Raw genomic sequence first — 24,472 nt, forward strand, 5'->3', positions numbered from 1 at the left:
ATGAGGCCAAGTGAAATAAGTCAGACAGACAAAGACAAGTACTGCATTTTAATTATACATGCAATCTACAAAACAAATGAACAAAAAACAAGGAAAGAGAGTTATAGATACAGAGAATAAACAGGTGGGTTGTCAGAGGAGGGAGGAAAGAAATAGAGCAAGGAGATTAAGAAGTAGAAACTTCCAATTGCAAAGTAAATGAGTCATTATGAAACATACACAATGTGGAGAATATAAGCAACAACTATGTAATATCTTTGTGTGGTGACATATTGTAAGCAGACTTAGGGTGATCAGTTTGAAATGGTAGAAATATCAAATCACTATGTTTTGTAGCAAGAAATAACGTACTATTGTAGTTCAATTATACTTTTAAAACAAACTCAGTTCACTCACTCATGAAAAAAGATCAGATGTGTGTTTATCAGAAGCAGGAACTGGAGGAAGGGGCAACTGGATCAAGGCAGTCAAAAAGGCACAAACGTCCAGTTATAAGATACATAAATACTATGTCTATAATGTACAATGTGATAAATATATAATTTATGCTGCTGTTATTTATGAAAGTTCTGAAGAGGAAATCGTGAGTTCTCTACAAGAAAAAGGTATTTTTTTGCTTCTTTCATTTTTTATCTATGTGAGATGATGTTCACTAAACTTGAAGTCCACTAAAACTTAATGTGACAATCACTTCTTAATGTATATAAATCAAATCATTGTTGTATGCCTTAAAACTTATACCATGTTGCATATCAATCACCTGCATGCTTCAGTTGTGTCTGACTCTGTGACTCCACAGACTGTAGCCCGCCAGGCTCCTCTGTCCATGGGGTTCTCCAGGCAAGAATACTGGAGTGGGTTGCCGTGCCCTCCTCCAGGGGATCTTCCCCACCCGGGGACTGAACCCAGGTCTCTTACATTTCCTGCATTCACAGGCAGGTTCTTTACCACTGCCTGGGAAGCTCACTTAAAGGCACTGACAAAATTCTGGCACATCACCAACACAAGGATGTTTTTATCTAGAAATGCAACTCAATATTATATTGTTTATTTTGGAATAGCTATCTCTACCTGACAGTCAATGCTCGAACAGCACCAAATTATTTTTTTAATTAAAAAAATTTTAATTGAATTTGCATATATGAAAAAAGTAACATACTGAGAAAGTTATAAAATATAGTCTCAGGCTTATGTAAAGTCATGACTGCTTTCAACAATTACTGAACTCTTTTAAAAAAAAACTTCATAATTATGTATGTTTGTGATAGATGAATGCCACAAGTATGACATTCTCAACGCATGTAACTACTAAATGTAATGTTGCATATTAACTTATTTCCTTTAAAATTTCACTAAGCATTTCCAAGTACTAGGAAATACTAAAATATCCCAGTGTTTCTCCTAAGAATTAGGTGGTCTTCTTTGATTTTTTCTTCTCTGCTTCTTCTTTTTCCTTTTCTATTTCATTTACTTGTAATTCAATTTCTTTGGCACTAAACATCTGAAAAGAGAAAAAAATTTAAAAAGCAAATTTCAATTATAGCAACAATTTCTAACTATAATGTTGATGAACCTAATTATATTTTATAATTTTATTTTTATAACTTTATATAACTTCAAGTACATGATGAAATATTTCAGAAGTAGCTTAATTATAACAATTATGGACAAAATCAGAACTCTACAACATTTCCACTATCATTGTGCTAAAATAAAAAGCCAGGAAATGCAATATTGGGTTCCATATCTTATATATGGATATAATTCTAAACACATTTGAATGCAAAGCTTATTCTATTCATGAATAACTGATACTGAACTCCCACCCCATCCCACTGTGATTCTCATTGGGGTTTGTTTATTTTATCAGCTCCTGAACTAGCCAAAGAGGTAGGAAAATGATGATTTTCATGGTGCTTTGTTTATAACTCCCAAACTAAGTGGAGAACATAAGAACATACATACATATGTATGTCGTGGGGCTGGAGAGCTGACTCTGGACTCAGTGGTTCTGTGTCCCAGTGGTGTTGGCACAGCTGTCCCTGAGTCCTGGAAGCAGAGGTAACAACCTGCCCCATACCATCTCCATACTCTGCTTGGCACCCTGGTTGTTTATGCAGAGCCCCACAGAGGCAGCCCCAGCCCTCGTGTCCCCACTTCTCTTATTCACTGAAACTTGCTCCTGCCCTGTCCTTGCATCCCTACCCACTGGTGTCAAAACAACAACAAAACTCTGAAAACCAAAACCACTGCTCCACACAGCACTGATTTTAACACTATTTCCCCCTGAAGTAGTTTCCTTAACACAAAAGAAAGGGTATACATAAAATACTGCTTTAGGGCTCATTTTTCATATAGTTTTCCATGCAAGTGCTTTTGTACACTCACAGCTAAAGACCTAGCTGGCACACAGTGTGAAGCTCTACCTAATGAACAGTCGGTCACATTTCAAATCCTCTTTACCAATGAGTTCTCTATCACAGTGTTTGGAGCAATTTATTGCTGTGTTCTGGACAATTTACTTTGTGGTCCAGCAGTTTTAACACACAGTGGCTGACTAAAGGTGTACAACTAATAATGCTAGACTTGATATAAAGAAATATGGAAAGATGATCACAATTAGATATTAAAATGCAAGTCTTACAGAAGCTTAAGGCACCCAGAAGTGAAAAGTAGAGAAATCAGATAAAAACCAGTAGGCAATCAAAAAGGGTGGTTTTTTAACATATTGAAGGATAACATTATGTTAGAAGCCTAGAGGGCCAACAGTTATATAAATGGCAGCTGAATGACACTGGAAGCTAATCTTGATTTCAGATCTAAAAAGACAGCAAGAGGGACTGTTGCTGTATGGTGCCAGGAATGAATCTCCACAGGGAATACAGTACGCTGACCCTATATGGGACGGACTCAGTAGGGATTCCTACTTATAAGAACATGTACTAAGTGGGGTAGGCCTATACACAGATCTCAGCACCCCTAGGACTTCACAGAGGGCTAGGAAGAGATAACTGCTTGTGTAGTAAGCATGTACAGATTAGTGACAGTCCACAGAAACAAAACAGAATTCATCATAGTGTCAATGGATGCTAAGGGAGGTTTCAGGCTTGTAATAAAGATTCACAGGTGTCAGCAACATACTAAATTTTTTTGTTAAAATGCCTTATACTACAGGTCTTTTTCCTCTTTGGTTAATGACTTACCTTCAAAGGTTGGTTTCTTCTTATTATAGCAAGTTCAATGTTTTTTCCACCAGACTGGACAACCTAATGTAAAACAAGTGCAATTTTAGAATTACTTCAGGGAAGTCTGTGTTTTAATAAGCAACTGAATGAGGGGGAAAAAACCCATGATTTTCTGTATATGCTTTATCACTTACTTCCAGCAAAGCTCTTATTGCTAATTTGATAGCTTCACTGTCATTTGCTATGGCATCTTCTGTGTAATTCTTTTCCAGAAATTCTCGGACAGTTTTGGCACTTCGACCTATTGCATTTGCCTCAAAAGATAGAAGAAGATTATTAATACCACTGCAATATGAATGAACTTATGGTTACTAAGTGAAGTTTAGGAGTTTAGAGTTTATCCCACTATTACTTAGCATAATTACTAAATGAAAATTGTAGTTCGAAGATTTAGCAAACATTTCAACAGCTCATTTGATTTACTATATGAATAATCAGGTGATGGCATGACTTAAAAATACACCAATGCCTTGTCCTGGCCAGTGCTTTCTATTTTGTTAATGGTTCCCAAGTCCTTAGTAGTTAAAAAAGATTGAAAGAGTTGAAACTTGAAAAGATGTAAAGAGGAAAGGAGATATAACTGCAATATGATGCAAAAAGAAAAATAAAAGGACATCAGTGTGAAGAAAGGTGTTTCTTTGAACAGGACTATGCATCATTTTATCTCCTCTGACTATAAGCAAGAAGGGCTGCTTCTGTTCCATTCCCCATTTTTCTTTGTTCTTCAGAAATTTTCAGCAGATGAAAGGAAGAGGCAAAAGCATCTCCCTGGTTGCATGGCTACCAGTAATATATAGCCTGTTCTTTCCATTCAGTGTAAATATCCAGATGAGTAATAGTAATGATAATGATAACAGTAATTTTTATTAACAGAACACTCAGTGTGCCAGGCACTATGTTAAGCATTTTAAACAGATTATCTCATCTTAACCATCACAAAAACAATTAAAAAGGTACTATTACTAATTCTAATTCATGGAGGAAGAAATGAAGGATTGAAAAGGTTAAAAGAGCCGACAGTTTGGACTGGATAACTTTGCTGTGGTGGGGGCTGTTCTGTGTATTGCAGGATGTTTCACAGTCTCTATCCACTAGTTCAGTTCAGTCGCTCAGTCATGTCCAACTCTTTGCAACTCCATGGACTGCAGCACGCTGGGCTTCCCTGTCCATCACCAACACCTGGAGCTTGCTCAAACTCATGTCCATTGAGTTGGTGATGCTATCCAACCATCTCATCCTCTGTCCACCTTCTCCTCTTTCCTTCAGTCTTTCCCAGCATCAGGGTCTTTTCCAGTGAGTCAGTTCTTCCCATCAGGTGGCCAGAGTATTAGAGCTTCAGCTCCAGCATCAGTCCTTCCAGTGAATATTCAGGACTGATTTCCATGAGGATTGCCTGGTTTCATCTCCTGGCAGTCCAAGGGACTCTCAAGAGTCTTCTTCAACACCACAGTTCAGAAGAATCATTTCTTCAGTGCTCAGCTTTCTATTCACTAGATGCCAGTTGTATCCCCTACCTCAACGATGACAACCAAATGTGCCTTGAGATATTGCCAAATGTCCCTATGCTGGGACAAAATCACCCCTATTTGTGAACTGCTGACTTAGGTAATCTTGCCCAAGATCATATAGTGGGTAAGTGGAAGATATGAGCTTTGAAACCAAGTAGACCAAATCATCGATCCGAGCCTTGAGCTCTGTACACTGTGCTGCCACATGCCCTTCTGCTGTGATGGCTCCAGAGAGTGAAAAGAACCAGCAGAAAGGCCCATCCTTTCACTGAAGGATTCTGGCTGCAAATGGGAAGGTCCCAGTTCTAACTGGTATGTACTATGGTTACTGGAAAGAGATGGCAAAGGAGATTTTTAGGACATGAGTATGAAAACATACCTTTTGTACTACATGAACATATAGTTCTGCAGGAAATCAGTCCTGAATATTCATTCAAAGGACTGATGCTGAAGCTGAAACTCCCAATACTTTGGCCACAAAATGCGAAGAACTGACTCTGATTCTGGGAAAGACTGAAAGCAGGAGGAGTAGGGGACAAAAGAGGATGAGATGGTTGGATGGCATCACCAACTCAATGGACATGAGTTTGAGTAAATTCAGGGAGTTGGTGATGGACAGGGAGGCCTGGTGTGCTGCAGTCCATGCGGTCACAAAGAGTCGGACACGACTGAGCAACTGAACTGAACTTTGCAGAACTTTTACCATACCTTTATATTTCAGAAGATTAAAATAAATAGCTATGAAATTTTAAATCAGAGTTTGTAGCCTTGAAATTTCATTAAGATCAAAGGTAAACCCTTCTGCCTGGTGTGACTTCGGAGTTTATTAGCTTGAAGTTTGTTTTGGTCAACTAACTGGCTGCTGCCTGGAGAGGAAGTACATAAGGTAGTGGTTTATCCAAAAATCTCACTGAGCCTTTAAAAGTCACCTTGTAAATCCCTGGTGACTTTCCTGTCCACTGCTTCCAGTTGCTGATGTCAAAATTCTTTACCCCCTAACCTATTTGACTGGTTTCCTAAAATCTAGCTGTTCCTTACCACACTTATAACCCCACCCTCCCTCCAACCCCATTACCCACTTGAGTTCATTTCAACAGACTCTTGATGGTTTTGCAATGTTTTTCCTGCCTGCCTGTCCAGATTAATGATGATTTTCTGTGGCAAAGAATATTAGCTGCCAACTCCAGTATTCATTCTTCCTCTGTGACAGAACTCCAGGCAATGTGCCTGCTGAAAAATGTCATGTCCTACCCTCTGTTACCAAAAGGAATATACAAGTGGAAGTAACTGGATGAACCTTCTAGGAATCTCTGCTGCCTATAATGCAGACATGTTGGCTAGAGGTCTAGTAACTACCTTGGGAGCATGAAAAAAGACTAAGATAATAAAAGAGACAAACACCAGTAACTGCCTACTTCAACCTTCTCATTATGCAGGAAAGATAAATCCTTACCTGTTAAGGATCATTACATCCCGGGAGCTGAGAACACTAATTCACAACTAGAGCTCTGAGTGGATCCTGGGATGTGCTGCCCCACTCCCCTTCAGAAATGAAAGCCTTATTCCTCCAGCTGCTGGCAGTGCCAAGGGCACATGGCCCTCACCTCTTAACCTTCTTTGAGAGGTGCCTTTGTTAACAAGAGCTATCTCACTTAAGGTCTTGTACTGTCCAGAGTTGGCCCAAATCCAACGACTGACTGATGAAGAGCTATTAATGCCCAGTTCCCCCATCCCAACTTGAAACAACTCTGAAGAGCTACCCCTGACCCAGGGCTTCCCACAGGGTGATGAGGCCTTTACGGAGATTCCACTGCAGCCCCACTTTTCCCTCAGCCTCATCTTGTTCCCTTCCCTTCAACAGATGCTGGTCCCCAAAGCACTTACTAAAAATGATGGTTAAATGGCCTTTAATAATGGTTAAATGTTATTTTCCAAAGAATACCAGTGTGGAGAAAGGATCTATGATAAAAGGGTTCCAAATTAAAGTAATCTTGGGGACTACTTAAACTGTTTCTAGAATATTTACAGTGCCTTTTAGAACATGCAGAACTTAAGAAAATTTATTAAATTTCTTTAGAAAAACATCTCCCCACATTAATTAGCCTTAAACAGCTTAACTGACATATATTAACATCCAAAGAAAACACTTTGAGAAACACTGTTCTGAAGTATACAACATACTAACTTTGTTCCTGTTTCAAGTATTACCAACACAGCAAAAAACTTGGCCTTATAAGCTTATCACCATCACTCTATCCAGGCTGTTCTTGCCAAGGTCACCAATGACTTGCATGTTGCCAAATTCAATCATAGCACAGCCGTTTTCTTACTTGATTTATCAGTGGTGCTTACCTGGCTGATCAACTCTTCTTAGAATCCTGTTTTCACTCAGGATCCAGGATCTTACTCTCTGGGTTCTCCTCCTTTACAGAATAGGCTGGATCTATCCCTACCTTTCACTGGCCAACGCCCCTGATCTAAATCTGATTTCACTTATTATTAAGAGTCCCCTAAATCGTGGCTTAGTAGGTAAAGAGTCCACCTGCAATGTAGGAGATGCAGGTAGACGCGACTTTGATTCCTGGGTAGGAAAGATTCCCCTGGAGGAGGGCATGGCAACAACCCACTCCAGTATTCTTGCCTGGAGAATCCCATGGACAGAGGAGCCTGGTGGGCTACAGTTCATGGGGTCGCAAAGAGCTGGACAGGACTGAAGTGACTGAGCATGCATGCAACTTGTTTGCCTGCTTCTGCCCTACAATCTATTCTCAATGAGAGATACTTTTAGAATATAAATCAGCTCATGTTACTCTAATGTGCAAAAATCTCTACCATCTATTTTACATGTCCTCTAACTGCACCTTGTAAGACTACCACCTGCACTGCCAAGTGTTGTCATTACACGGTGATGACACAGCCGTGTTCTCAGCAGTCCACAGTACCGTCTTACCAGGATGTGTGGCATACTAGGTCAGAGTAAAAACCAACAAAACACAGAAACAAACGAAAAAGAAACAAGACAGAAACGTGACCTTATGTTTAACAAAGTGCCAGAGGGCACAACCCTAAATAAAAATAAAACCACAAGACTTTACTCCACATTGAAAGGCTGGATATCAGAATTTATGTACTATAGAGAAAGAATCATATGGCTTGAGGGAAACAGCATGAAGCAGAGGACAGAACCCTGCACTAAGAAGCAGGAGACTCTGAGTTCTAATTCCAGTCTTGCTATTAACTAGTGGTGAAAACTTAAAAAAGAAAAAAAGCCACTTAACTCCTGAGTAATACTTCAAAAGTGTAGAATAAAAAAGTTTTCAAGAATTTTTGTTACAGATGATTTTTTTTAAGTTGCATAATGCTTCCTTCAACCAAAGTCTTATCCCAGACGATAAATAAACTTGCCAACAATTAAGCAATCTCCATTATTTTCCTAACTGACTTTGAAATAAAAATGCTTCTCGGCAGTTGTTCAGTCACTAAGTTGTGTCCAACTCTTTGTGACCTGGACTGCAGCATGCCAGGCCTCCCTGTCCTTCACTGTCTCCCAGAGTTGGCTCAAACTCATGTCCATTGAGCCAGTGATGCTATCCAACAAGTATAATCCTCAAATTCTAAAAGACATGAACAAATTCCTGACTCACCTTCCAAGCATGGTAAGTACCAGAGGGATCAGTCTGATATAATCTTGGGATACCATCATCATCAAAACCTACAATCAAGGCAGATATACCAAAAGGCCTTCGTCCATTGCTCTGAGTGTATTTCTGAAAAATAAAATGTTTTGACTACTCTCTGTATGAGGCCAAAGAAAGGACAACACTATTACTTATCAAATAACAATTTCTAATATAAATAAAGTATTCCTGATAAAATGATCTTTATTAATTTCTATTTTCTTCAAGATCCTCTTGCTGAATTTTCCTGTAGTAACCTCAATCCATGATGAAAAATTTAAAAAGTAAATACTGACAGTCTTGTAAAATGACATCATAAGTTGCTTATGTATGGTCTGAACTTTGTTTTCCTGTTGCCTTATATAAGTTTGGTAGCATAACTAGACTATAACCATTTTCCTATTGCAGAGAACTGTGCTTGTCCTATCATTTTGGTTCTCAACAAAGTTGATTTCAGTGAGCTGTGCGGAGCACGGCCTTGGTTTTATTGTGAGGGACACTGTTGTTGTTATCAAGTATTCTTACTTGATACTATTAATCAAGTATATTCTGTTCAGTATGCTCTTATCGCTACATAAAAATCCAACTGAGACATTTCTTTCAGTCTCAAAACAAGAAACTTTTGTTTCTCTTGAAGAAAAAGCATGTTTTTTCCTCACTGACAATGGGGCACTGGAAACCAGTTTTATCTTTCTACTTCGGTGCTAGGAACTTTCTGAATGTGTGTCCTAGGGAGTGGAATTCACACGAATTCTGAGACTGGCATCCACAGAAGTTGTGCAGAGAGGCAGCCATGGGAGAAAACTCAGGACCACATTTGTAGGCAACTGTAGGAAGTCTGGCCTGTATTTAGACTAGCTTTCTTCTTGGACTTGTCTACATAGTTTTTAAAAAAATTTTAATGTTATTATATATATATTTACAAGCCACTTTAAATTGGGGTTTTTGTGTTTGATTTTTCTTCAGCCATGCCACACAACTTGTGGGATCTTAGCTCAAAATGCCCGCACTCCCAGCAGTGGAAGCCCGAGTTGTAATCACTGGATTGCCAGGGAATTTCCAAACCCACTTTAGATTTTGAATGTAAATAGTGAGTTACAACATAAACTCTGAAAGAACAGGGTTTGTCTTTTTTCTCTGTTATTCCCTAATGTTCCTAGTTCACACGTAGGTATGAAGTAGATGTTTTGTAAAGATCCTTTAAAGGAAAGAAACTTTTACTTTGTTTGCTTAAGCAACCACTTTTTTGTTTTGTTTTGGCCATGCCAGAGGCATGTGAGATCTTAGTTCCCCCACCAGGGATGGAAGCTGCATCCCCAGCATGAAGAAGAAACACGTGCACAAGGTTAAAATCATTTACAAGAACAAAAGCTGTACATGAGAATAACTTTTGTTCCAGAGCCTCAGGCTTTTCCTCGGTAGCAACGCCACTGTTACAGATTCACAATGCATGTTTCTATAAATGTTCCATGCATAATACTTTTTATATTTCCAAAAGAAAACCTAAAAACCTTAACTGGGAACCTTGTGTACACAATCTTCTGTTACCTTGGCTTTTGGTGAGTACCTTTTAACTTGGGAAAATCAAAGCAATGAAGAAAGAAAAAAAGAACAATATAAAAATGTTGAACTTTGTTGAAATGAATTAAATTCCAAAAAAAAACAAAATAGGGCCATTCCTTATAAGTATGAAATTTAAAAATATAATATCTAGAATATATAGAACCTATAAAAAAAAATCTCTATGTAAAAACAAATAGCAAAATTCATCCCAGGAAGTATTCTAAATTCTTTAAGTGTACTATATATTGCAACTCAACAAACATTATTATAATGTTAATTTTATAAATAAGGAAATTGAGGTAAAACAGGCTAAATGATTCGCCCAGGGCATTAACTAGGAAGTAGCAAAGCCAGGACTTAAACCCCAAATTTCTCACTCCTGGGAGCAAATTCTTAACTGCCAGAGTGCCTGTCAAAAGAAAAGACAGTTTACACTAGGAGAAATGAAAACAGCAAACAAACATGTGGGGAAAAAATTGACCTCACTACTAATTATAAAATACAAATTAAAACAACTATTACAATGCTATGCTATACTTATTTGCAAAATAAAAGAAAAATGAAAAACCCAGTGCTGATGATTCTTTAGGGATATATTTATGTACTGCTAGTTGTACAATAAAAATTTGTTCAATCTTTTTAGAAAGCAATTTAGCTACATATAACAAGAGTCTTAAAACTAATTACAACCTTTAATCTAGGAATCCCAGACTGAAAATTAATTTAACAATATAACTCAAAAAAGAAAAAACTGACCAAGATAGAATAATGTTATTAAAGTAGCAGATTGAAAGAGAGGCAGAAAGAGGGAGTGGGGGAGGGAAGGAGAAAAGGAAAGAAGAGCCTGGAGCAACCTAAATCATTAGGAGATAGCAATTAGAAACAGTACTATATAGTTAGGATGGTGAGTGTAAGAACTTACGTTGCTTTGGATAAATAACCAAGAAAATGATAATAAATGAAGCAGTATTTGTATGCATCACGATTACACGAAAGGCAAAATCATGTATCTACACATGGATTCAGAAGACATAGTGTCTAAACCTGATCAGTTGTGTTTAGCTTTGTAGATGAAAGAATCGGGTATTTCTGTGGAAAACTTTAAAAATGGTGTCTTACTGCTACATCTCTGAACTACAGAAATCTCCTTAAAAGGTCACTCATTTTTTTAAAAAAATTTTAATTCTCAGAATTGATACTGATTGAGATTTCTAGGGACCAAATCAATCCACTCCACTGGAATAAGAATCTGAATGTGAAATGAGAAATAATAAGGAATTTAGTACATTTTAACAGACTGAATGGTTGGAGTGACTAGTATTCCCATGATAGGACCCATCATGGTGGAAAAAAGAACACTTGAAGAAATCTGTTGGAATACTGGCTTACCTGCTTTAAGGTTGCTATGAAGCGAGTTATATATTCTACGGTGACTGGGTCCTCAACTGTAAGCTTATGACTTTGGCATTCCACACGAGCTTTGTTTATTACTACTCTTGCATCAGCAGTCAGTCCTACAAAAACAGTCAAAGAATAATGAAGTCTTCCTCATTAAAAGTGTTTTGGCCACCATGATATTTTTCCTGTAACATTCTTTGTTTTTTCCAATATATGTCCATAATAAAGAATTTATGGAGTAGAGTATCACTCATCCTAAGTTGCTTTCTTTCCTTCATTTGATCCATTGTTATTTACTTTTTAAAGAAAATTGTTTTAAATAATATTTAAACAGGAATGTGAAGTAACCTATTTCCCAAAGATCAAGATAAGATGGTTTAATTTACAGTAGCTGGTTTGATTATTAGGTTTTATTAAATTAAAAAAAAAAAAACTCTGTAGTCAAATTTTAAAAGCTTTTTTGAGACAGTATCAGTGGCAGATTTGTTCAACAGCTGACCATCTATCCTGATTCCAGAACCAAGCTACTTATTACCTAAACCATAAAGTAAGCTGGATTTCTTCTTATGAAAACAACAAAACGTCATTATCAAACACGAACTCAAGCTGCTTTCAGCATAACCATGACATGCCGCTTGTCAGCTTTTTGTCTTAAGATTAGGGGTTTGAAAATCAAGAACATTAAAACCGAAAAAGAAGGGCATTTAGTGGCAGTCGAATGATGAGGACTCTGGCATGTCGATTGCTGAGGGCCTGGGTTCGATTCCTGGTCAGGGAACTAGGATGCCACAAGGTGTACAGCCAAAAAACAAGAAAGAAGGAAAGAAAAAACTTCATCTTGCTTTTATCATACCAAAACATCATGTGATGAATTCTTAACACTTGTAAGAGGAGATAGATGTTTCTATCAAAATGATCAAAAACTTAAAGGGATTCAAATGATTACAAACATTTCTATTGAAGACTTTTTGGCATTTGACCTTTTCATCACCATTTACTTTCTTTCTCCACTCTCTTAATATCATATTGCTCAAAAAACTCATTCACAAAATCTCTGAAACAGCCGTTTCTCACATAACCAATCAGTCTTCCGCAGTCACAAACTCTTGTTTCCCTTCCACGCCATTTCAAAATGTGTTTCTACAAACCTGGAAGAATGGTTAGTTCCTGAAGGTAGTTAACAGTAACCAACAAAGAAGAAACTGTCAGAACATGCCACTGTTGAGAACCACTCTAACACTCAGGAGTAGGGTATGAATTACAATCAGACATTCAGTTAAAAAGAAGAAATTGATTCTTTTCTCTTTGCAAAGGTTATCTGAGAGAAAGAAATGGTGATAGATTGACTTAGCCTACCCTATAGGCTAAAAGCTTCACTCCATTTAAAAATATGATAAGAAAGGAGATATTGAAGTACAGTATTTCTTTACATTGTAAATATTGATATGATCCAAAACTATAGAAAAATAAAAGTATCATATGTAGAAAACTCATTATCAGGAATCTTGGTTTATAGAGTTGTGATTTCCCCAAAATATAAGACATACTATTTATGTTTAATGAGAATGGAATATAGTATATTTATCATGTATGTATATTATATAACAGCTACAGTGGGGCCAGCTGTGTTACATCAACATACTCTCTGCATCATTACTGTAGGCCCACAAGTACCTGCAAAAGCCATGCAGACATGGTCATCAAGGGCACAGATCTTCCTCACAGTTCTTTCATCTTGAAGCTTGGCAACGGATTTTTTTTCGACCCCGAGCACAACTATATTAGTACCTCGAATTCCAACCTGTTGAGTCATTATAAAAAAGAATGAGCTGGCCATTTTAACGCCTAAAATCAAATTATTCTAACAAATGACTTACAGGAAAAGGCTTTTCCTTAAACCTTCAGTATAAAAGAGAAAAACAGACGTCTAAGAAAAATAAAGACACACAAGTATAGGCTTACAGGAAGTCCATTTCCCAAACTCAAAGCAAAGACAGATTGGTATAAACTAGAAGAATACACCACCAGTGCTGAAACTACACGACTGTCCTAATCTCAGACACCTAAGGGAGTACTATCTAAAAACAGGACAATGTTCACCCAGATGAAAGAAGATGCTGGGAATAACATGTGCATTTCTTATAGAATGGGCAGTACCAGTATTGGTGGTAGCAGAAGCACTATAGAATGTCAAGTAGATAAAATCCTGAAAGCTCTTCCATATATCTCACAGTTAGGAGGGATAAGGATTAGGGCCCAGAGCAGACAATTTGGCAGCTTTTTATAAAATAGGCAATTAACATACAACCTAGTAATCGTACACTTGGGAGATTTTATCAGGGAAATAAAAGCATGTTCACACAAAAGTCAGCTATGAATGTACCTTTATGCATAAAAACTCCAAACTGGAAACAAATGTTCTCCAATACATGAACAGTTAATTAAACACTATGGTACATCCATACCAGGGAACACTACTTGCAATAAAACACTGATACATGCAACAACTTGGATGAAACTCAAGGGACGAAAGCAAATCCCTGAAAGTTTCTTACTGTATGATGTCATTTAAATAACATTTTGAAGTTACAAAATTTTACACATGAAGGATAGATAAATGCTGCCAGGGATTAGGGTTATAGATAGGTCAATTTGGTAGGGAAGGTAAATAAAGAGTTCAGTTCAGTTCAGTCGCTCAGTCCGACTCTTTGCGACCCCATGAACCGCAACACGCCAGGCCTCCCTGTCCATCACCAACTCCCGCAGTTCACTCAGACTCACGTCCATCGAGTCAGTGATGCCATCCAGCCATCTCATCCTCTGTCATCCCCTTCTCCTCCTGCCCCCAATCCCTCCCAGCATCAGAGTCTTTTCCAAAGAGTCAACTCTTCGCATGAGGTGGCCAAAGTACTGGAGTTTCAGCTTTAGCATCATTCCTTCCAAAGAAATCCCAGGGCTGACCTCCTTCAGAATGGACTGGTTGGATCTCCTTGCAGTCCAAGGGACTCTCAAGAGTCTTCTCCAACACCACAGTTCAGAAGCATCAATTCTTCAGCGCTCAGCTTTCTTCACAGTCCAACTCTCACATCCATACATGACCACAGGAAAAACCATAGCCTTGACTAGACGGACCTTAGCCGGCAAAGTAATGTCTCTGCTTTTGAATATATTATCTAGGTTGGTCATAACTTTTCTTCCAAGGAGTAAGCGTCTTTTAATTTCATGGCTGCTGCAGTGATTTTGGAGCCCCCCAAAATAAAGTCTGACAGTGTTTCCACTGTTTCCCCATCTATTTCCCATGAAGTGATGGGACCAGCCAGATGCCATGATCTTCGTTTTCTGAATGTTGAGCTTTAAGTCAACTTTTTCACTCTCCTCTTTCACTTTCATCAAGAGGCTTTTTAGCTCCTCTTCACTTTCTGCCATAAGGGTAGTGTCATCTGCATATCTGAGGTTATTGATATTTCTCCCGGCAATCTTGATTCCAGCTTGTGTTTCTTCCAGTCCAGCCTTTCTCATGATGTACTCTGCATAGAAGTTAAATAAGCAGGGTGACAATATACAGCCTTGGGTGTGATTAAATAAGAGCAACATATGGAATTGTGGAGCTGGAACTGGTTAGTATCTTGACCGTGGATACAGGAATGTACACAGGCAAATGAGTCCAAGTCAAATTGGAGAATTCTGAATAAAATATCAACATCGATATCCTGGTTGTGACACTGTACCAGTTTACAAAATGTTAGTATTGGCAGAAAATGCAGAAAGTATACTAGGAACCCCTATGTTTTATTTCTTCCAACTGCATGTGAATCTACAATGATCTCAATAGAAATTTCATTTAAAATTACTCCACTGGAGACAGGAAAAAGTAAGGAAAGATTAAACAGACTGGTAAAATGTTGATAATTACTGGTGCTGTGTAATGGGTACATAGAAGTTCATTATACCATTCCCCTATATCTCTGTAAATGTAAAATATTCCATAATAAAAAGTTTAAAATAAATAAAGCTAAAAACAAATAAACCTCAGCTTTCTCTCCAGTGTTTTTCTCACCAGCATCTGAAGTGAGTGAAGTCGCTCAGTTGTGTCTCTTTGCAATCCCATGGACTGGGGCCTTCTGGGCTCCTCTGTCCATGGGATTTTCAGGATAGTTTACTGGAGTGGGTTGCCATTGCCTTCTCTAGGAGATCTTCCCAACTCAGGGATCGAACCCAGGTCTCCCGCATTGTAGGCAGACACTTTACCATCTCAGCCACCAGGGAAGTCTGTTGTGGCTTTCCTTGTGGGCTTGTGGGCTTCCCTAGTGGTTCAGCTGGTAAAGAATCCGCCTGCAATGAGGGAGACCTGGGTTTGACTCCTGGTTTGGGAAGATCCCCTGGAGAAGGGAAACGCTACCCACTCCAGTTTTCTGGCCTGGAGAATTCCATGGATTGTATAGTTCGTGGGGTTGCAAATAGTCGGACAAGACTGAGCAACTTTCACCAACATTTGAACACATGGCTAAGTCTCTCTTATTTTAAACAAAATATTAAAGACCACTTTATTTCAATTCTGCCTCTCTCTCTTAACCCTTTCAAGGCCAAATACTGTCATCAACTCTTCGTTTGTACAGCAACCTGCTTTCTACCCCACTCCTCCCCGTGTTTAGCCAAGGAGGTCATTAAGGCCCCTTAGGGCTTTAGTCTACCCTCTACACGGTCTGTAGTCTATATTTTGTTTTCTTGAGTGAAGAAGGGTACTTAGGGAAACTCATTTGCTTGACCTTCAACATAGGTTTTAAGCTGGGGAGAGAAAGGATACACTTTAAAATTAGTATTTCCGAGCCTAGATCAGTCTCTTGATTTCCAAACATGTATATTCAGCTGTAGGTCAGAAATCTGGACAGTTTAGCTAAGTTCAGTCTCTCACAAGGCTGCAACCAAGCTGTCACCCAAGGCTGCACTCATCTCCTGGTTCATGGGGGAGAATCTTTACAAGCTCACTCACAAGTTTGTTAGCAAGATTCAGTTCCTTGTGGATTGCTGGACTAAGGACCTCAGTTCCACATTGGGTTTTGCTCCATATCGGGTTTTTAACAGAAACATTTCCCTCAGTTCCTTGCTATACAGAACCCTCCATATGACAAATCACAACATGCCAACTGGGCTTCACCAGGGTTAGCAAGCAAGAGGCTGAAGTAAGTCACCATCTGAAACCCAACATGTGAAGTGACGTTCCATCACTTTCCCCAGTCCATTCCTTAGAAGCCATTCACTAGGTTCAGCTCACGTACAGGGAAAGGGTTACTGGAGGGAATGAACATCAGAAGGTGGGGATCATTAAAGGCCATTTTGGAGGCTGCTTACTACAGATCCTACAAGCATGTCAATTACTGCTTCAGATTGCCTTTAAAAAAAAAAAATGGCAGTGCCTTATACCAAGAGACTAAATCCAGAAACAGGCACCTTCTCTGACTCCTCCCTCTTCAATACCTTTTCTCCTTCCTCAACCCCCAAAACCATCCAAATAATCATCCAATGTATCAACAATACCACAGAATTTTCTCCAGAATATGCTGTATGTCCATTTTTGCCCCAACCCTAGTAACACCTCCTATCATCTTTCATCTGGGCTACTTCCATAGACTCCTATGTGGTTTCCCCACTTCTTTGATTTCATCTAATCCACTGACCATGATGCAGTCTGAGAAATCTTTGAAAAATAAAAATAAGAAGAAAAAAGAAAAGAAAATCAGAATGTTGCACTCCCCCACTTAAAACTTGTATTAGTAGGGAACATTTCTCACTAGGCAGACCAAGATAACACAGAAGTAGACTCGGGACAAAAGGATCTAGGGACTGTAATATTTACTTCTGTATTATCAGCTTTCTGCTCTCTTAATGCAGACATGCTTTATCTGTACAGGAAAAAAAAAATGGGAACCCTGGACTCATATCCCAGTAGTTCTCCCAGAGGAAAAAAGCTACCAGTACCCCTAGCTAGAAAAGTCCTGCTCTGTGGACTTATACTGGCTAGATTTCTGTCCCTTGCTTATTGCAGGAGGACAGAAACTGTGAATGACATTTCTTGGGTCATGTGACTACCTCTGTGGTGGGACAAATGGAGTCTGTTATTAGAAAGGCAAAACAATAATAGCCACATCAAAACCCTTCAGGCCTTCTTATTCCCTTAAAAGCATTCCACAGTCTGGCTCCTGTTTCTGCCTTCACCTGGAAGCCATTTTTCCATTGCTTCAGCAATCCTGAATGCCTTTCAGTTTAAGAACCACAGTTGTATTTTCCTACTTGGTCTTATCACGTTAGTTCTTTTTGTTTGTAATATGCCTCTCTTTCCCCTTCCACTTTTTCACCTGGCCAACTTCATCTTTCGGGTGTCTATATAAATATTACACACTTCCTCATGGGGACCATGGGCCTAGGACCTAATACCTAGAGTTCCCACAATGCCTCATAATCTCCCATTATAACACATAGACAGGCCTTGTTAGGACTATAGACTCAGTCATCCAACATCCCTGCTAGACAGCAAGCTCTCAGGCCAAAGACTGAGTCTCTTTTGTCCACTGTGAAACCAGTGGCCCTCGCACCACATTTGGCAGGTGTGTTAAACAAAAATGTCTTTAAATAGTAAATGGAAGTGCTGGAAGAACTACAGACAAAATTGAAGGAAAATGAGAAAACAAAAGGATAGTAAAGAACAATAGCTACCATTTACTAAGTACTTGCTGTGAACCAGACACTGCAAGATGGTGAACACATATTATTGCCTCAATTCAATTCTCAAATCAACTATAAAGCAGGCACTATTTTGATGCCTATTTTACTATTTAAAAAACTGAAGCTTAAAGAAGTTAATTGCTTTATATGATACATATCTAGCTTCCACATTTAAGATGTTGACAGTTAATTAATATACAAACATTTATGGAATAAATTACATGGTGCAACACAAAGTGCAAAGGCTTTGGAACCAGAAAAACTGAAGTGAGAATATGGACTCTTTGACTTTCTGGCTGGGTACCCTTACCAAGTTATGAAAGCTTCTGAATCAGAGCTTCCACGTACATTAAAAAGGGGATTAAACACTGTTCTTAATGGTGGCTCAGTGGTAAAGAATCCACCTGCCAACACAGAACATGCAGGAAACCTAGGTTCTACCCCTGGGTTGGGAAGACCCCCTAGAGTAGGAAATGGCAACCCATTTCAATATTCTTGCTTGAAAAATTCCTTGGACAGAGGATGCTAGCAGGTTACAGTCCATGAGGTAGCAAAGAGTTGGACATGACTGATCAATTGAGCATGCAATGTAAGACAATGTACATGAAATATGTGGGGGAAAATGAGTATTACTTAAAATGGTAATTTACTTCTTTCTCAGTTCCTCCACTGTATATCCTGCAGTAGAAATACAAAAAGCATTACTCCATTTAGATTCTCCAAAGTGAAAGTTGCTCAGTTGCTCATTCCAATCCATGGAATTCTCCAGGCCAGAATCCTGGAGTGGGTAGCCTTTCCCTTCTCCAGGGGATCTTCCCAACCCAGGGATCGAATCCAGGTCTCCCACATTGCAGGAGGATTCTTTGCCAGCTGAGCCACAAGGGAAGCCCAAGCATACTGGAGTGGGTAGCCTATCTTTTCTCCAGCAGATCTTCCCGACCCAGGAATCAAACCGGGGTCTCCTGCATTGCAGGTGGATTCTTTACCAAAGTCTTACTATCCAGCTGAAGTGAGAAGACTATTAAGAATATCTGACATTAAAGGGAATATGAGGCCAAATGTGCTGTGCTTAGCCGTTCAGTTGTGTCCAACTCTTTATGACCCCAATGGACTGTAGCCCACTAAGCTCACCTGTTCATGGGGATTCTCCAGGCAAGAAAACTGGAGTGGGTTGCCATGCCCTCCTCCAGGGAATCTTCCCATCTCAGGAGTTGAAACCAGGTCTTCCACCCTGCAGGAAAATTCTTCACCAATTGAGCCACGAGGGAAGCCCATGAGGCAAAATAATAAATACTATACACTGTTCTGTGGTACAGATGATAAATTCAGAGAACCAAGAGATACATGATGACTGGAGTGGATCAGAGATGGCTCCACACAGGAGAGAAATGTGCAGAGATTCTTAGAGAATAAGTAAGATGGAGAGTGACAGAGGTGTTTTCTGCTCTCCCCACCTACAAGGGCAGAAGCATATATTGGTAAAACCACAAAGCTGCACCCTTAATTAAAGTGGCTCATGGAACACTTTGATGGCCAGACTGTGGATCTGGGGTTTGACAAAGTAGGAAATATGGAGTTAATAACAGTTTGGGGTCAGGGAAAGGACAGAATGAAGAATGACAGTAAATCTTATCATTTCCATGGGAATACTGTGAGGGGTTCATTTTTTTTCCTTCCTAAAAAGAAAGGTATTACCTCTCTAAAATGTTATTCAAACATATTTTTCATTTATATAAAAAGGGAACTAAGGAAAAGAAAACAGGCCTCTTGCCTCACTTCATTCTGTAAGATAATCATCAAGAAGAAGGCAGAACCCAGGGTCTCTAGTTGCAGCCCATATAGCTTTTGTATTACTAAATAATGTTACATCTTCATGTTGGTCAAAACTGGCCAACCTTGGCTTATTTAAAACTCATCATATCAACTGTCATTTACAGACAAAATCTTCTGTGACATATCTTAATAAAAAGTGCCATTATAAACTTTATCCCCACGTGACAGGTCATAGCACCCTAAAGGAAACACAGTGAATAACTCCATACAAAGATGCAAATTATAATCCAGAATCCTGAGACAAAACTGTCTCCTCCTTGCAATGTATCTTTAAAAATGCCCACTATAGGTATTTTTATATCCTTACCCTTTTACAGCTCATTACAAAGGAACTATCAATCAGTTCTATAGCATTCTTAAAACATTTTAAATAGCCAATGCGGTTTCTTATTACACCTCAGTCTTCTCCCATTACTCCCTTTATTTTAGGCTCTAAAACTGGGGCATTATTTTCTAACCATATGCTTCACGCCATGCTGGGGATTATATAACTTCTTGTTTTTATCAAAATGGTACCCCTTTGGTTTAAGCTACATCAGGCTTTGCTTAAATTTACAATTCTAAAAGAATTACTTACAAAACAGAAGTAAAACTAGAGGGCCCAATTAAATAGAAAAATACGTTAAAAATGATGATAAGATTCCTTCTAGTGTTATTTTTTTTTTACCACTTCACATTTGATAGATTTATAATAAAAGTGAATTATTTCCTTTCATAACTAGGTTGGTATGGAAAGCGAGAGAAAATATAGACATTGCTAGACTTAGAAATGCACTGTGTATTCTCATAGCTGGTGTCTCCTTTTCCAAGATACACAACAAACATGCTCATGAAATTCTAAAGATTTTAAAACATCAAATCCTCCTGAACCCAATGGCTAGGATTTGGAAGATTTGGGGTAACAGATTTTTGGTCACCAGGCCATTTTTGTCCTTTTTAATTTTGATAAATCACTAAGGTTATTAAATGTAATTAAACCTTGGCAGGAGTACTACTGCTACCCTGAGTATTTGAAAGTTTTTCAGAAACGTGGATACATCATTTTAAAGGAGGGTATACTCTCCTTTATAACAACCAAACCAAAAGTGGGAAATGGCCAAAGACTGGAGATTCTTGGGGGCTTAAAAATCTCTAGAAGGCTGCTACATATTCAGGAGTAAATTTTTGTACAAACATTTTTAACAGGTGAAAATGTTTGAGTAGGTTAGCCATTTCAACTGTTTTTCTCCACAAAGATTTAATTTCACATCGATTTAGGCCACATTTCATTGACAGACATCTTCAATTTTTGATTTTTACTGTAATTGTTACTTTTCCACGTGTCTGCCAAATCCTGAGGAAGTGGGTAGTGTGCGTTCAGGTAAGATGCTACAGGTTGAAAGAATTCTTTTCTTTCCTAACTGTCAGACACAGCATTAATCTCTCTTCCACAAGACAGACAGGCACAGAAGGAGAAATATGGTATGACATCCCTTGTATGTGGAACCTAAAAAGAAATGATACACATGAACTTACAGAACAGAAAGATACAGACTTAGAGAACGAATTTATGTTTGGCGGGGGCGGGAAGGGATAGTCAGGGAGTTTGGGAAGGTCACTGTACACACTGCTATTTGCAAAACAGATAACCAACAAGGACCTATTATACACCACATCGAACTCTACTCAATGTTATGTGCCAGCTTCCATGGATCGTAGTGGGGGAGCGGTTTAGGTAAGAATGGATACATGTATACACATGGCTGAGTCCCTTTGCTGTCCACCTGAAGACACCACAACATTGTTTATCCGCTATACCTCAATACAAAATAAAAAGCTTGAAGTCTGGGGGAAAAAAGTCTCTTCTACAGTCAAGGCTACAAAACACCCCTCACCCTACCCCCCTTCGCCCCAGGTACATGTCTACGGCGACTGTTAATGGCAGTTGCAACAACGGGAACCTACGAAATCTACCAACTTTTAACTCCACCGTTTCTAACCCGAATTTCAGAAACAACACCTCCCTTGATAAAGAAAGGAGCCAATTTTCACACGTCTTTTCTGGTCTCCCCATATCCAGCGATGGGCTGGGACGGTGGAGTAATAAAGGCATGACACAAGGCAGGGGCCGATGGCTAAGAAAAGTTGCTCACTCACCGCGGTGGAGCCTTTCTTTACTGCTTCCTGGGCATATTCCACTTGAAACAGGTGTCCGTCTGGGGAGAAGACAGTGATCGCCCGGTCATACCGAGACGCCATTGCGCACCACTACCCCTATTCCAGCTGAGCCCCCCACACTAATCTCAGCCGAGTGAAGAGAACCGGGGCCTGCAGCCACCTGCTATCCGGAAGTGCTTGCATGCCCCTCAAGACGCCGCCGGAAGTGTTTGCAACCACGGGTGAGAGGTGGTAAGTGCGGATCGGCTGTGATCCTGTTCCAGTGCGACTCTTAGTTCCTGGTTCCTGAGTCCCGGTTTTCCATCCTGGTATTACTCCAGGATGGGGTTGTGAAAACTATCCCAAGTTCAGTTCAATTCAGTCGCTCAGTCGTGTCCGACTCTTTGTGATCCCATGACTCGCAGCACGCCAGGCTTCCCTGTTCATCACCAACTCCCGGAGTTCACTCAGACTCACATCCATCGAGTCAGTGATGCCATCCAGCCATCTCATCCTCTGTCTTCCCCTTCTCCTCCTGCCCCCAATCCCTCCCAGCATCAGAGTCTTTTCCAATGAGTGGACTCTCTGCATGAGGTGGCCAAAGTACTGGAGTTTCAGCTTTAGCATCATTCCTTCCAAAGAAATCCCAGGGTTGATCTCCTTCAGAATGGACTGGTTGGATCTCCTAGCAGTCCAAGGGACTCTCAAGAGTCTTCTCCAACACCACAGTTCAAAAGCATCAATTCTTCAGTGCTCAGCTTTCTTCACAGTCCAACTCTCACATCCATACATGACCACAGGAAAAACCATAGCCTTGACTAGACGGACCTTAGTCGGCAAAGTAATATCTCTGCTTTTGAATATCCTATCTAGGTTGGTCATAACTTTTCTTCCAAGGAGTGTCTTTTAGTTTCATGGCTGCAACCACCATCTGCAGTGATTTTGGAGCCCCCAAAAATAAAGTCTGACACTATTTCCACTGTTTCCCCATCTATTTCCCATGAAGTGATGGGAACAGATGCCATGATCTTCGTTTTCTGAATGTTGAACTTTAAGCCAACTTTTTTGCTCTCCTCTTTCACTTTCATCAAGAGGCTTTTTAGCTTCTCTTCACTTTCTGCCATAAGGGTGGTGTCATCTGCATATCTGAGGTGATTGATATTTCTCCCGGCAATCTTGATTCCAGCTTGTGTTTCTTCCAGTCCAGCCTTTCTCATGATGTACTCTGCATAGAAGTTAAATAAGCAAGGTGACAATATACAGCCTTGATGTACTCCTTTTCCTATTTGGAACCAGTCTGTTGTTCCATGTCCAGTTCTAACTGCTGCTTCCTGACCTGCATACAGATTTCTCAAGAGGCAGGTCAGTGGTCTGGTATTCCCATCTCTTGAAGAATTTTCCACAGTTTATTGTGATCCACATAGTCAAAGGCTTTGGCATAGTCAATAAAACAGAAATAGATGTTTTTCTGGAACTCTCTTGCTTTTTCCATGATCCAGCAGATGTTGGCAATTTGATCTCTGGTTCCTCTGCCTTTTCTAAAACCAGCTTGAACATCTGGAAGGTCACGGTTCATGTACTGCTGAAGCCTGGCTTGGAGAATTTTGAGCATTACTTTATTAGCGTGTGAGATGAGTGCAATTGTGCGGTAGTTTGAGCATTCTTTGGCATTGCCTTTCTTTGGAATTGGAATGAAAACTGACCTTTTCCAGTCCTGTGGCCACTGCTCAGTTTTCCAGATTTGCTGGCATATTGAGTGCAGCACTTTCACAGCATCATCTTTCAGGAATTGAAACAGCTCCACTGGAATTCCATCACTTCCACTAGCTTTGTTCGTAGTGATGCTTTCCAAGGCTCCCTTGACTTCACATTCCAAGATGTCTGGCTCTAGATTAGTGATCACACCATCATGGTTATCTGGGTCATGAAGATCTTTTTTGTACAGTTCTTCTGTGTATTCTTGCCACCTCTTCTTAATATCTTCTGCTTCTGTTAGGTCCATACCATTTCTGTCCTTTATCGAGCCCATCTTGGCAGGAAATGTTCCCTTGGTATCTCTAATTTTCTTGAAGGGATCTCTAGTCTTTCCCATTCTGTTCTTTTCCTCTATTTCTTTGCACTGATCGCTGAAGAAGGCTTTCTTATCTCTTCTTGCTATTCTCTGGAACTCTGCATTCAGATGCTTATATCTTTCCTTTTCTCCTTTGCTTTTCGCCTCTCTTCCTTTCACAGCTATTTGTAAGGCCTCCCCAGACAGCCATTTTGCTTTTTTGCATTTCTTTTCCATGGGGATGGTCTTGATCCCTGTCTCCTGTACAATGTCATGCACCTCATTCCATAGTTCCTCAGGCACTCTGTCTATCAGATCTAGTCCCTTAAATCTATTTCTCAC

General features: G+C 39.5%; 1 protein-coding gene across 1 annotated transcript; it reads right to left on the bottom strand.

The window, feature by feature from the left end:
- Positions 1-1,408: 1,408 nt before the first annotated feature.
- Positions 1,409-22,182, bottom strand: PSMA8 (proteasome 20S subunit alpha 8). The gene is made up of 7 exons (XM_052660536.1): positions 22,081-22,182; positions 13,066-13,192; positions 11,383-11,507; positions 8,398-8,520; positions 3,380-3,499; positions 3,204-3,266; positions 1,409-1,501 (listed from the first exon to the last, which is right to left on the bottom strand). The coding sequence occupies exons 1-7, from the start codon at positions 22,180-22,182 to the stop codon at positions 1,409-1,411; spliced, it is 753 nt and encodes a 250-aa protein (XP_052516496.1).
- Positions 22,183-24,472: the final 2,290 nt, after the last annotated feature.

The sequence above is a fragment of the Budorcas taxicolor genome, chromosome 22, assembly GCF_023091745.1.
Source record: "Budorcas taxicolor isolate Tak-1 chromosome 22, Takin1.1, whole genome shotgun sequence".
NCBI classification, from domain to species: domain Eukaryota; kingdom Metazoa; phylum Chordata; class Mammalia; order Artiodactyla; family Bovidae; genus Budorcas; species Budorcas taxicolor.